Source organism: Podarcis cretensis (genome assembly GCF_951804945.1).
Source record: "Podarcis cretensis genome assembly, chromosome: 7".
Classification (NCBI taxonomy): Eukaryota; Metazoa; Chordata; class Lepidosauria; order Squamata; family Lacertidae; genus Podarcis; species Podarcis cretensis.
In genome coordinates this window covers 28772452-28786415 of record NC_137176.1, presented here as the reverse complement: position 1 = coordinate 28786415, position 13964 = coordinate 28772452, and the positions used below count along the sequence as shown (strand labels likewise).

The 13964-nt window shown below is 42.6% G+C and overlaps 1 protein-coding gene across 1 annotated transcript in view; it reads right to left on the bottom strand.

Moving 5' to 3' along the window:
* BMP6 (bone morphogenetic protein 6) overlaps nucleotides 1-13964 on the bottom strand; it is a 93526-nt gene that overhangs the window by 7040 nt on the left and 72522 nt on the right. The window contains exons 3-4 of the mRNA XM_079985020.1: nucleotides 3271-3419; nucleotides 1100-1297 (exon numbers count right to left, since the gene is read on the bottom strand). Of these exons, the coding sequence (XP_079841146.1) occupies nucleotides 1100-1297; nucleotides 3271-3419 (347 nt within the window). The remainder of the gene's footprint in view (nucleotides 1-1099; nucleotides 1298-3270; nucleotides 3420-13964) is intronic.

The window sequence follows — 13964 nt, the reverse complement described above, 5'->3', positions numbered from 1 at the left end:
CCTCTGAACAGTTCAGACAGCAGCTCATTCTCTCTTCCCAAGACAATTGCATAAGTGAAGCAGGTTTGCACCCTGGACAAATGCTTAGTTTGCCGCTTTGGGCCTGGACTTGTATACATGGCTTATTACTTACTTGTCAAGTGGAATAGCATTAAACAATCATTAAGGTAAAGGGGCCCCTGACCATTAGGTCCAGTCATGGCCAACTCTGGGGTTGCTGCGCTCATCTCGCTTTATTGGCCGAGGGAGCCGGCATACAGCTTCCAGGTCATGTGGCCAGCATGACTAAGCCGCTTCTGGTGAACCAGAGCAGCGCACGGAAACACCGTTTACCTTCCCGCCGGAGCGGTACCTATTTATCTACTTGCACTTTGACGTGCTTTTGAACTGCTAGGTTGGCAGGAGCAGGGACCGAGCAATGGGCGCTCACCCCGTCACGGGGATGCGAACCGCCGACCTTCTGATCGGCAAGTCCTAGGCTCTGTGGTTTAACCCACAGCGCCACCCGCGTCCCTTAAACAATCATTACTAGGCAGGTAATTAAATGTGTGTTTTTAAGGCGTTTGTTTAGAAGCACAGTAAGTTCTGGACTTTAAGGACGAAAGAAAATGAGCTGACTGAAAGACATATTCAGCAATGCTTGGTTTGTTTTTTGTAGATCAGAGCAGATACTAAAATAATAACAACAACCAAAGCAATTGAGCAAACAATTTTTCAGTTTTTCACACGTTTCAGTTTTTTATCACAAGGCTGCAGGATAAGATTGGTCAGCTACCTCACCCTGCCTAATGGTAGGGCTCCTCTATCAACTTTGCCTTGATAGAGCCATCATGATTTTGAGTGATGTCCCACTCTACAAAAACTTGCAGAACAATGAGTTCCTGCTACCCAGGGAACAGATCCTCCCTTGGAGGGTCATCTAAACTTTTGTGACCATGAGAAAGAAAGAAAAAAGAAGAAGAAATGAAACACTTGAACGATGAGAGATGAATTCAAAGCAGCTTCTGAATGTAAAGTGCTTGGGAAACGAAAGCTACAAAATAGTATTTTTTCCCCTTTTCATTTTCACATAATCCAGGAGGCAATGAAAAGAGGTTACCTGTGATACTGGATACCCTGGAAACATCTTGAGGCTGAGTAGAGCGGTTTCGACTCTGTTCCCTCCGCCTGTTGGAGGCTGACCTAGCCGTCCGAACGTGAACCTCACTCACTTTGAAAAAAGCCACCATGAAAGGCTGTTTGTCATAAGGGCCATCCCGACCTATTAGTCCTGCTTCTCTAGGGTTTATACCGAGACCTATAAATTAAAAAAAAAAAAAGTGGTGTGTCATATAAAGAGCACAGTGTTTCTGAATAGCTCTTTTGAGCAACGCAGCTGCTTTCCTACAACTAATGTTCTTCTGACCCCCCTCTTTAGTTTCCCCCTCTCTCCTCCTCCTCTATAGCTGATATCATAGGATACTCTCATTTTCAGTAAAAACTTCACAAGCTTCTTTAAGGCTCCAAAGGCCGCAAGTATACACAAGTGCTGTAAGAGGTACTTCACTCTGCTAATTTGCAAATTTAGGAGGAAATGAGTGGACAATATTAAGGAACAGGTCAGGGTTATGTGTACTCCATATAAAAAATAATGACAACTCTGGGACCTGTGCAAAAATGGCAAATTAATCAAATTCAACAAAAATTATTTTATCTCACAGCTCTTCTTATCTCGTAGCATTTATTCTGGAGGGTTTATTATTTTGAACCATCTGTTCTAATTGCTTTAGCAATGGGGATGAGCGATGATCCTTCTCCACTCTCCAATTACCGGGCTTCAGAAAGCAATTGTGAGCCAGACTAGATGCTGAGTATAAGGCAGCTTTGCATAGGAGCCAAATCCTAGGGGCTGAGGTCCCTTTGCACCCCTTAAGTAAAACATTTGAGCCCTCCCTCCCCCCCCCCCCCCGTTAATGGACAATGCCATTCAAATTGTGTGTGTGCTGTGTCTTGTGATTGATTATGTGGGGCAAGGTGTTATGTATTCAGTGGTCTGTGTTTGCCTGAGCTTGAGTCTGAACTAAGGATTCTGAGTTTCTGTGTTCTGTTTCCATACATGGTGTTCAATCACAGAACATTTCAGGATTAGGGTCTCTGCCATTGGCCCTTGAACTCTGAGTCTTGATTCGCAGCTTGGAAGTTTAGACAGCCAATCACGGTGGGAGTGGGAGTGGCTCAAGCCTTCAGAAATGTATATAAGCAGTTTCTTTGCCCCCGTTTCCCAGTTATGTACCGTATTTTTTGCTCTATAAGACTCACTTTTTCCCTCCTAAAAAGTAAGGGGAAATGTGTGTGCGTCTTATGGAGCGAATGCAGGCTGCGCAGCTATCCCAGAAGCCAGAACAGCAAGAGGGATTGCTGCTTTCACTGTGCAGCGATCCCTCTTGCTGTTCTGGCTTCTGAGATTCAGAATTTTTTTTCTCTTGTTTTCCTTCTCCAAAAACTAGGTGCGTCTTGTGGTCTGGTGCATCTTATAGAGCGAAAAATACGGTAGTTCAATAAAGGTTCTTGCTGTTATCGCTGTGTCTTGCCTCATGGCAATCCACCTACACTTCACAGGGCTTACCCGCCCCCCACTTCCAATATTTGATTCAAGTTGGTACCCTTGCAGCTTCATATGCTCTATTGAATTCCACCAGAAAGTGAAATATATTATGTCAAATTCTGGGGCTCCAAAGGCCCCAAATTATCTGTGGCATGTTGCAAAAGGGAAGCATGAGAGGAGAACTCCCCAAAACTTAGCATAAGTTCCTCTCCGTAGCTGCATCAGGAAAAGAGGTTGAAACACTGAGGCAATGTTATGCACTGTGGCATTTCATCAGCAGATAAGTAAACAGAAGGCCTCTTGGTCCGGTTGAAAGATACACAAAAATTGAGGAGCTCACATCACCCTCCCAGAAGACACTTCCACAGCCCCACACAGAGACCTATGGGTATTATTTATATTTAAGAAAAACCTTGCTGTAAGCACCATGCCCCACCCCCCCAACCCTCACATCCAGAAGTCAGGCATTCCCAAAATTTCACAGCCACAGACATGGGGCATGCAGCCTAGAGAGAGCAGCTTTCCAATATGTGCAGTTGGATCCAGACCCCGGCCATCACATCACAGCTGTGTGCTTGGCTACATTAGCCAGATCATCACATCACAGCTGAACACTATAAACAGCACTTCCAATTAATGACTAGGACATTGGCCAGATGTTTAAAGTATGTTGGCCTGTTACTTACCGTCCCTGGTCACCACGCTCATCTGGAGTCCCAAGTTATGCTGAGGGTTTATCACCCACATGTTGCTGGTGGCAGTGATGTCAAACTCCAGCCAGCCTTCTTCGGAGGCCCATACTGCTCTGGTGTCCAGCAAAAACAGATCTGAATCTCTGAAGAAGAAGAAAGGGGAGGGGAGGAGGGAGGAGCAGAGAGAGAATTTTACTATTATTCTGGTCCAAATTTCCCATTTGCTTTCACAGCTTCTTCGCTAGCAGGAGGCAATGTTAGAAACACTTCTTGTCACTATAAATTTAAACACAGCCTTAAATCCTGATTTTACATGCATTCAACTGTTCCCTGCACAATCATCATCATCTTATTATTATTAATATGTCACCCATCAAATGAAAGAAGTATCCAGTCTCTTCTTAATTCGTTTCCACATTCTCTGACTTCCTCTACACCAAGCCATGGGCCTAACTGGACCTGCCAGCCCTCTGAAGTTGTCCCACAAGGCTGTTTGGGGAAACCATACACACCTGGCAAATCACCTGTTGTCATCAGATGCCAGGCATGGGACAGTTAAAAGGATCTCTTACCCCCAAACTAAGCACCACAAAGCTGTGCTTTCCTGCTCTCTCCTACCAACACACCACCATACAAAACTCAGTGGGAACCACTGAGAACTGAACCATATGCAGAACTGAACAACACTTGCATATTCCAGCCTGCTCTTCAGGAGTTTGAAATGTGTGTTTGCAGAGGGAAACATATTTGGAACTGAGGAGGTTATGATTTTTTTATTTTTTTTACAAAGCATAGAAATGGCACATGGAAAAAGTGTTACGCTCACACACACAAGCAAATTCTCCTCGTCAGATCAAGGAGCAATCACGCTTTTGTTACGTATGTGTGTGTGTGTTTTGTTTTAGAAATGTGAAGCTAAGCCCTACAATGAAGACAATGACCCTAGTTTAAGAGCCACTCTGCAAAATGACGAAATGTTTATACAAAGGGGCGATAAGGGAGTCTCTGAATTGGAGGGAACATTTTTTCCTCATGGGAAGATAGAACTTGATAAAAACTTTTTTTTTTACCCAAAGTCATCGTTTCTACGTCCATTCACACAAGCATACAGCTGATCGGGAGCAATGTGTCAGTGGCCTGAAGATAAATCTGCTGTCTGAGTCTGTAAGCCAATTCAGTGGACTTACATGATGGCATTGGGAAATCCTATATGTACAGGATATGCCACAACCTGTCCCACTAATATTTACGGTTTTCAAACATTAATTCGCACAAAATGTGTTATTCCCTGTTCACTGGCTTACCACTAAAAGCCAGATGGATTAAATTAACATTTAAATCACCAATGGAGATGACTCATAGAAATCTTCACACAGCAAAGTCCCTTCTGCACTTTGAACCACCTTTCAGCAGCTCTGAATATTTAGACCTTAAGTTCGAAACTCCACCACTTTAGCCACAAGAGCAGCTGCTATGTATTGACAAAATGACTGAAAGCTCTGCCTTTTCAAGTCAGGTGCAGATACACAGTTTCCAAACTGATTTCCAAAAAAGCAAACAGGTCCCTGAGGGACTCGCGGTAAACTTTCTTAAGTACACTGACTCCTTCCCAATTCAGGTGTAAATACACACATTCTGCAAGCTGGTCCCCAAGCAGAAACACAACCCCCACCCCCAAGACCCACACCTGTTTGTTTGCAGTAGAATACAAACTAGAGGAGAAACCGGACCACACATACTCTAAAAACTATGCAGCTCTTTTCTGAAACAGCTGGCAGCATGCTGTGTTTTTCATGCCCGATTTCCACTCCTCATGATGACCTGGCCTAACCTTTCTTCATCACCTGCAATACAGAAGAATTGTCCTCTTGCTAAGAAAGATCCATCCATTCATAGCACCTTGTCTTGGTTCCTCCTCAAAAAATAATCCCAGGAACTGTAATTTTACCCCTCAAAGAGCTTCAATCTCCAGCACCCTTAAACTACAGTTCCCAGGATTCTTTGGGGGAAGCCATCTAATTGTGTTGAGGTGACATGTTTAAACGACAAACCATAGAGTTGGAAGGGACCCCCTGCAATGCAGGAGTCTTTGGCCCAACACGGGACTCAAATCCACAAGCATGAGATTTAAGAGTCTTAAATCTGAGCTATCTCCATTCACAAAGAAACACAATTCAGATTTCGCTCGCCAGGAGCTGTTCGCAGCATATACATGTTCACATCCCCTTCCCACACAATCTTAGCCTACACTACTTTACAGGGTTGTCGTAGGGATAAGAGTGTGTGACTAGCCCTCCCCAATTTATTACACTGGAGTAGAAGAGACATCTCATTAATGACTGGAGAAAGGCCAAAGAACGTTGGATATCTGCTTGGGAGGTTTCTGACGCAGTATTAATTCAGCAAGGAGGCAGGAGTGAAACCGAAAGTAGACTGACCAGCTAGCTGAATCAAATTATATTGCTATGGGGGGTGGGGGGTAAACCTCTAACATTTTACTCTTTGATAGTTGTACTTCCAGTTTACTTGGTAGCCCCCCCCCCGCCGCCCACCTGGGAAAAGCTAATGTTTGAATAGCAGCTGGTTAAGGAACAACAGTCACCTGGACTGATTCGGCAGAAACACCAGTTTGTGAAAAGAGGATGTGAATTTACAGAGGGGAATCCTGGTCTACAGTTTTGGACTATAAAGAAGAAGAGTAAATACATAAAATCCACACAGAAACATTTTATTTGGACTTAAACTCACTCGCAGAATGAATGCAGAGGCTGTTGAAAATAATGAAGGATTAACATCAGAATGTATTAAGGGAATTATTGTAATACTTCGAAATGCAGTAGAACTGTGAGATTATTAGGATTCCCTCCGATCTCGAAGCATGGGAAGTCAGCTAAATAATAATAATAATTTATAATTAGGCATAATATTGGGGTTGTTTATTGGATAATTTGTATAATTTTGAATATATAATTTGGTTTGATTGGAAAATTTTAATACAGTGGTACCTTGGGTTAAGTACTTAACTCATTCCGGGGGTCCGTTCTTAACCTGAAACTGTTCTTAACCTGAAGCACCACTTTAGCTAATGGGGCCTCCCATTGCTGCCGCCACGCGATTTCTGTTCTCATCCTGAAGCAAAGTTCTTAACCCGAGGTACTATTTCTGGGTTAGCAGAGTCTATAACCTGAAGCGTATGTAACCTGAAGCGTATGTAACCCGAGGTACCACTGTACTATGAGTGTGTGACGAGCCCAATGTCATCTGCTGAGCTCCATGGTTGACTCAGGATGTGAACCAGATCTCTTCAGTTCTAGCCTGGGCATTTTAATGCCGCTATACTACTCAATCAAAGAGAATATGGAAGAACAGCTTCTTGGGCATTGCCTACATACATATGTTTATGTATGTATGTATTTGTGTGTGTACATACAATACACACACTGTTTTTACTCTTCAGTAAACCCCTTCAAGAATAAATAAGGCCATCAAACACATGAGCTAGAAAAAAAGAAAGCAGTGACCAGGACTACCTAAGCAATATGGACTCTGTTGCTGACACAGAAATCATTTATTTCTGGAATTTCTATCCCACAAGGCTCTTGAGAATGGAAAAATTAGCTTCAGCTTTTCGAGGAAGAATGTCCATTTGCTATTTTATAAATATCGCCTTTGAGCTACTATTCTTAAACAGATACGTCCTGACACCTATTTAGAGCATTTGCAGGACAAGCACTTTTGCAACTGAAAATGACATTTCCCATGAAATCTAAACATTTCTTTTACTATAAAACTAAAACTTCTTTCTTTGGGCAAGAAGCTGGAAGATTTTAATTCATTCTAATCATTTATCTCAGCACCGATTATATTATAGAAATTTACGTAATTGGTGAAGTAGCTACTGGTTTTGCTTCTATATTACTGAGGCAGCCAGATTAAAATAATTTTCCCTCTCTTCCTTGAGCACACATCACACCATGGAGCACTGCCACAGCAAAACATCAGAGCTATAAAAAGCTATATTTCATATATACGTGTTTTTTTCTCAACATTGCCTACTTTCCTACACTCTCTATCCAGCCCTTCAGTTATGTATTTTTTCAACCAGGCATAAATATCCCTGAAAATGCAGTGAGAACAAACAGAACACTTTCTTCAAGCCATTGAATTTCAGACAGGGTCCTCTTATTTTAATTATGGTTCTGAGGACCACAGTTTTTGGCCTGTCTTCAAAGGTCAGCATTACTCAGGTTCTTAACAGGACTATTACACATCAGCAGCCATTTACTGAGCCATTAATTATCCCAAACTCACTAAAAGGTTCTTCATGCCGAACTTCTTCTTTTTTCGTTTGTTTACTATTCTTCAACAACACGTTGACATAGCAGTCTAGACTGAGCACAGTGGTCACCACAGGAAGGATATTTTTTTAAACTTAAGTTATGAGAGTGTTTGTGGGCACAGGCTACTACTCTGCATTTAAATGCAAGCCGTATATATTAGTATATCCTTCCTGAGTTGGGTGAAATCTTTGACTTGCGCCCGGATTTTTCTGGACGTTTTACTGATTTCAGCGCGGACACTGCTGCTGACTGCGGTATTCTGGATATATCTGGGAAATCCCGGACGTACTGCAACCCTATTTTGGATTAGAAACTCAGGCACTGGTTTGGCTCAATTTCCTGTTGGGATGGGGGGAATTTAATACTGTTAAAATTTAATACTGCAGGGACCAAGCAACAGGAGCTCACCCCGTCGTGGGGATTCGAACCGCCGACCTTCTGATCAGCAAGTCCTAGGCTCTGTAGTTTAACCCACAGTGCCACCCGCATCCCTTACTCACCCTACTGTTAATCAGCATTAAATATAATAAATATAATTATAATATGTGGTGCAGTAGAGTAAAGGAATAGCAACAGCAGAGTTCCACCCTTTCCTCTATATTTACTTCTGCAATAACCTATACACAAGCACCAGGCCGCCTTTAATAAACAGTTCCCGTGCAAAAAGAGCAAGACAAACTGTACCCATTGAGATGGAGTATCTCCCTTTGATCATCATCTCATGCCACAGACTTGTGGTTTTTAATAGACTACTTGTTTGGACAGTGTAGGAGGATTTGGGGGGCGAGGGGGAAGGGTTGAGGAGGGGTGAGTTAACAGGATATTTACCTTTGAAAAAAATAATCAAGCCCAAGGCTTTATATATTTGATCAGCCACAAAGTTTCAGTCCTGTACTTCTGACCTGACACCTCAAGGGGGTAAAGAAAATTTCAAAGTTTCTTTCTATATTATGTAAACAACCGCTTTCTAAAAATAAATTCCATTTACTTCCCTCTCACTTTAAAGGCCTCCTTCCAAATGAATTACCTCGTTTCCAGAGAGATCTAACATTCAGCTGCTGTCTTTACCACAAACTCAACACTTTTTTATCTTCTAGTCACAGGGATACTAGCTTCTTGACAATCATGTCTGGAAAATTTACTACAAACCTTTGCATTTGATAATGAACCAGGTATGACTTTGGAGAAAGAGAGATAGATGGAGCCCCATTTTGGCTGTCTGTCAAGGCAGACCCGGGATCTGCCAGGCTATGGTCACTTCCAAGGAGAGCAGATACCAAAGGCCAACATACTTCCCTTATAATTTGCTGCAGATCCTGGTAACTGTTCCAAGTTTCAACCCTCAGTGGCTTGCAAGGGACCATACTTTTGTCTGTAGCCTCACATTCCTACAGTGGTCAGAAGCTTACAGGTGGATCTGTTGTCCCTTAAGGCAAGGATTTGCAGGGTGAATGAGATCTTAAACAGCTGGTGACTGGATTCCCTAGATGAGCCATTCACACAGGTGATCTATATTACTGTTTTCAGGATTTCAACCACAGGCCAGTCTTGAGGCTCCTGCGTTGTTGCTCTTTCCCTCAAAGTGTGTAGACTCCATCTGCCTAATTTGGATCAGTGCCTCTCTAGTTGATAAGAGCCAGAGATGCAATAGCTTTCCCTCCTCCTAGTCATTCTGCCAAACTTCCTTCTACATCCCCAGACTCCTGCATTTTCTATGTGAAACAATTTACACTACCTAACGGCAGGATTACTAGTTGCAGATGCTTCATAAAACTTGGCAGCTCATGCTTTGGACTCTTTTACAACTGGTGCTTCAAAGTCTGCATTGACCTTATATCCTTCTGAATGTATAGTAAAGGGTAAAGGGACCCCTGACCATTAGGTCCAGTCGTGACCGACCCTGGGGTTGCGGCCCTCATCTCGCTTTATTGGCCGAGGGAGCCAGCGTACAGCTTCCAGGTCATGTGGCCAGCATGACTAAGCCACTTATGGCGAACCAGAGCAGCGCACGGAAACGCTTTTTACCTTCCTGCCTACCTATTCATCTACTTGCACTTTGACGTGTTTTCAAACTGCTAGGTTGTGGTTCGAGGACCCGACCACCGCGACGTGAAAAGAAGACACAGGGACACGTGATATAAGGTTAATGGGCTAGAAAAGGCCACAACTTTATTGATTACAGCAATGAAAAGGTATTGGCTTAGGCATTGGATCACGAAACAAGTGGGTTTATTCACCAGGGGTTCATCACCTGTTGATGCTAATCCAACTATAGGCTCACTCCTGCTGTCACCGAGGGTCGTGCCATGGTCTCCCGCCAAGCAGGTATTGGACAGAATACACGACCGCCAGATTCCTTTAACGGAATACCCCTAAACATTGAAGGCATAGGCGATGGCCACACCTAGCACTTCGACACACCACAGCACATTATTCCAATGCCTAACCTACCCACCAATACCACAAAAGTTGTGACGATTGCTACGAGGTAGGCGAAAAAACCAAAAAGCCTAATGCCAAATGGAAAAACTCCTACCAGGCCCCCCGTGCAACCGGGGCGACCAACCTAAGGTCCATAGCAAGGCCAATGACCTAAGCCCTAACTCAGTGGGAGTGGAGGGTGGGTGACTCGCACAGGACGATGAAGAGAAATGAGGCCAGGGAGAGGCTGACGCTGCAGCATCAAGGCTGCTGGACACGCCCCCCCATGGCACCTGGTTGGACAGCCACCAGGGGGGCGTGAGCACCAGCCAGGTGAGCTGGAGGCAGGGGGCTACGCCCCCTGCTAGGGGCGGTGTTCAGGCTCCCGCCCACAACCACTCCCCTCTCTTTCAGGGAGGAGAGTCTTTGGCAGGAGCTGGGACCGAGCCACGGGAGCTCACCCCGTCTCGGGGATTTGAACCGCCGACCTTCTGATCGGCAAGTCCTAGGCTCTGTGGTTTAACCCACAGCGCCACCCGCGTCCCGTCTGAATGTATACTTTTGCACAATTTCCCACTCACTTCACTGGGCTGTCACAGGTGTGTTTCCTTTCCTAGCAATTTTACCTTTAATTATTGCCAAATTCAAACAGATTTTTGATGTGGTGCTGACATGGTTTAGTCACAAGAAGCTGAAAGTTAGCCTTCTTTACTAGATTGTTTTCATAATAATAATAATAAAAGTTGTTGTTGTTGTTACCTCACCCATCTGGCTGGCTTTCCCTGGTCACTCTGGGCAGCTTCCAGAAGAATATAAAAACATAATACAACATCAAACATTAAAAACTTCCCAATATAGGGCTGCCTTCAGATGTCTTCTAAAAGTTGTGTAGTTCTTTATCTCCTGACATCTGATGAGAGGGCGTTCCACAGGGAGTATGTTACCACCGAGAAGTAATTATATTACAGTTTAATTATTTTTATACTATTTTCTCTTATACGTTATAAATACAACAACAACAACAACAACAACAACAACTGATAATTGTAATTTGATACAGTCTTACATATCCTCCAAACTACTCACAACATGCTGTATCATGGAAAAACCTCCAATATGAGCTTGGCAGGTGTTTGATAAGCCATTATCTGCGCTTACACTGGTGCATTTTCAACAGTCTTCAAGCAAGAAAGAATTTTTTAAAAAACTATATTATTTCAACAAATTCCTGTGCCCTAATGATTTAAGAACTGTCATTAAATCAGGGAAGAAATAACTCATGGGGAAAGAGGTAAGAGAATGTTGTGGTTTCAACTTAGATGGTTCCTCTTGAAATAAGGTCAAATGTTACCGTCATTTTCTTTTACTAGGGTTATTGCCTTCACAAACAATTGAAGAAAAGCTGTGTAATTTTCTCCAAGGGATGCTAAGGTTGGCCAGAAACCTGACCTACCTTACAAGAATATCATTAATCTTTCCATTATGTTTTGTTAACAATGCCAGCGGTTTTCGTAATGATAAAATGTGGTCTGCAATGATGATGTGATTTAAAACCACTACCACAACTTCCCCCCTGTATTATTATTATTTTTAAGAGCTCTAAAAGATAGAAAAGGAAGCTTCATTCTGACTATTCATTAAGACTTTTAAAACCCTCCTTTTTTAAAAAAGAAAAGATGTGCCTAAATTACACTAGGCTGAATGAATTTTATAATACCGTAACAATTCCACAAGCACCATTTCTACTTTTGTGTTGCCTTAAATGGTAGCAATACAATAATGTTCCCCTAAGACACCTCGCTAGTTTAAGAAGTACTTTGGACATGCATTTAAATGACAATACATTCAAAAGTTATATTCAAGTGATTCAAACAGCACAGCAGCTCGTTAAGGTAATGGGTTAGATCAACATTGTGCCCAACTCCATCTGTTTTTGGACTACAATTCCCATCATCCCTGACCACTAGCTAGGGTCCCTAGCTGTTTTTGGACTACAACTCCCATCATCCCTAGCCTAGGGATGATGGGAGTTGAAGTCCAAAAACAGCTGGAGACCAAAGTTTGGGAAACGCTGGATTAGATGATCTTATCTATTTGCCACTTCCCCATTAGGCAATCCTATCTCTGCAAAATCATTACAAGTCAAGGTTTTGCCTGACAAGCTCCAATCTATATGCAAAATTTAATCTTTTTTATGATACCTCATAAAATAAACTAAGTATCAAGTACCAATGTGATAAATAAGTAAATACAATTCAGGGTGCCTGACTCTTGGCCATCTCTACAACATGGCAGAGAAGGGTTTGGCAAAAGAGGTTTTTTTTTTTTTAATGTTCCCCAACTTAAATTTTCCTTTGTGTGCAAGAAACTGGACGCATTAGGGAAGTGGCCATGCTACACATGTTCTCTGATGTACTGCTTTGCTACATGCAGGTCACTGTTTATGTGGGAAGGTCTGTAGTCTGAATTAGTAAAGTCCAGGATTCTACTACTGAAGTCTCAAAAAACTATCGTATGGTTTTAGGTTCAGTTCACGCTCACAGCCTCTAATTTTTAAAACTATTGTGAGGCCTGACATAAACAGTCTGGGATTTACCATGTCAATCCTGTATTGACTTTGCCCTCAAACTAAACAAACCCAACTCAAAAGTGCTCATCCTACTTCCAAGCGGACAACAGAGCAATCTCTCTTTGCTTCAGCTTCACGAACTCTATAGATTCATAGTTATTGAAAACCATCTCATCAAATGTTAAGGAACATGACATATTTGCTCACATCATTAGTCTCAAAGAAAAGAATGAGAAGTCTGCAGTTTAAGTAAAAGGCAGCTGTTCACTTTTGGCTTATATGGAACATTTTCTGGAACTCGGTGTCTTAGAAACTGTTGCTGGCTTGTGTTCTTTTTTTCTTTCTTTTCTTTTAAGTAATTTTGTCCTTCTCTCCACTCTTGAGCCTTAAAAGGCTGTTCCCAATAGGAAAGCAATATATTCCAAATGAATCATCAACACAAAAGAAGCAAAAAATTAAGAAAAACATGTTAGCTGCAACTTGTGCAGAAGTTCTCATTTTAAATTAGCAGATGGGGCAGAGAGAATGATACAGAGATAATAAGGGGACAGAACTGTTCCAAGCAAATTTGGGTCCAAATTATTCAAAGAAGCTACAGTGAATTTATTTTATTTTTATTTTTTAAAAACCATGCTTATGAGATCGTGTATGGATTCATACTTTGGGCTTTCCTGGATATGGTTGTTACTACTGCATGGCCCAAGAACAAGTCCCTAAGGTGTGATTCTGGCACCACTGAAGTGAATGGCAAGTCTCCCACTGGCTTCAGAAGAGCCAAGGCTTCTTCCTGGTGATTGCTGGAATGTTTGTATGAGATCTAAAATGCACCCATGATGAGACCAATGCAGAGCACACATTTGAGATCAAACCTGAGTTTATGCATTTGGTCACAATGCCTATTTTAAAGCCTGACAGTTTCACAGAGTTGCAGTTTGTGGAATTTTCATGAAATAATCTCAGAGTTGGCCCAGCAGGTGTTTAACACCATATACATATATACAGGGCAATCCTTGTTTTGCACAGCGGTCTGACCTCCACAAGCGTCCACAGAGCACACATAAACCCAGACCAGCCCCTTTTTGTGACATTTTGGGGCTATTTCCCACAGGTTCAGCGCTGTGCATGTGTGTGCGGCCATGTGCCATTCAGATGCTCCTAAACTGGGAATTGCCTGTATATTAAATAGTGTTGCAACGATGCTTGGAATATCTACACACAGACGACTCGGTTTGGCACAACTTACAGATGGGCTTTCATGCCTTCTTAGCTAACCAAAATGGAAGGGTCCATGGAAGCAAGTGTCAAATTATAGTGGTACCTTGGGTTAAGTACTTAATTCGTTCCAGCGGTCCGTTCTT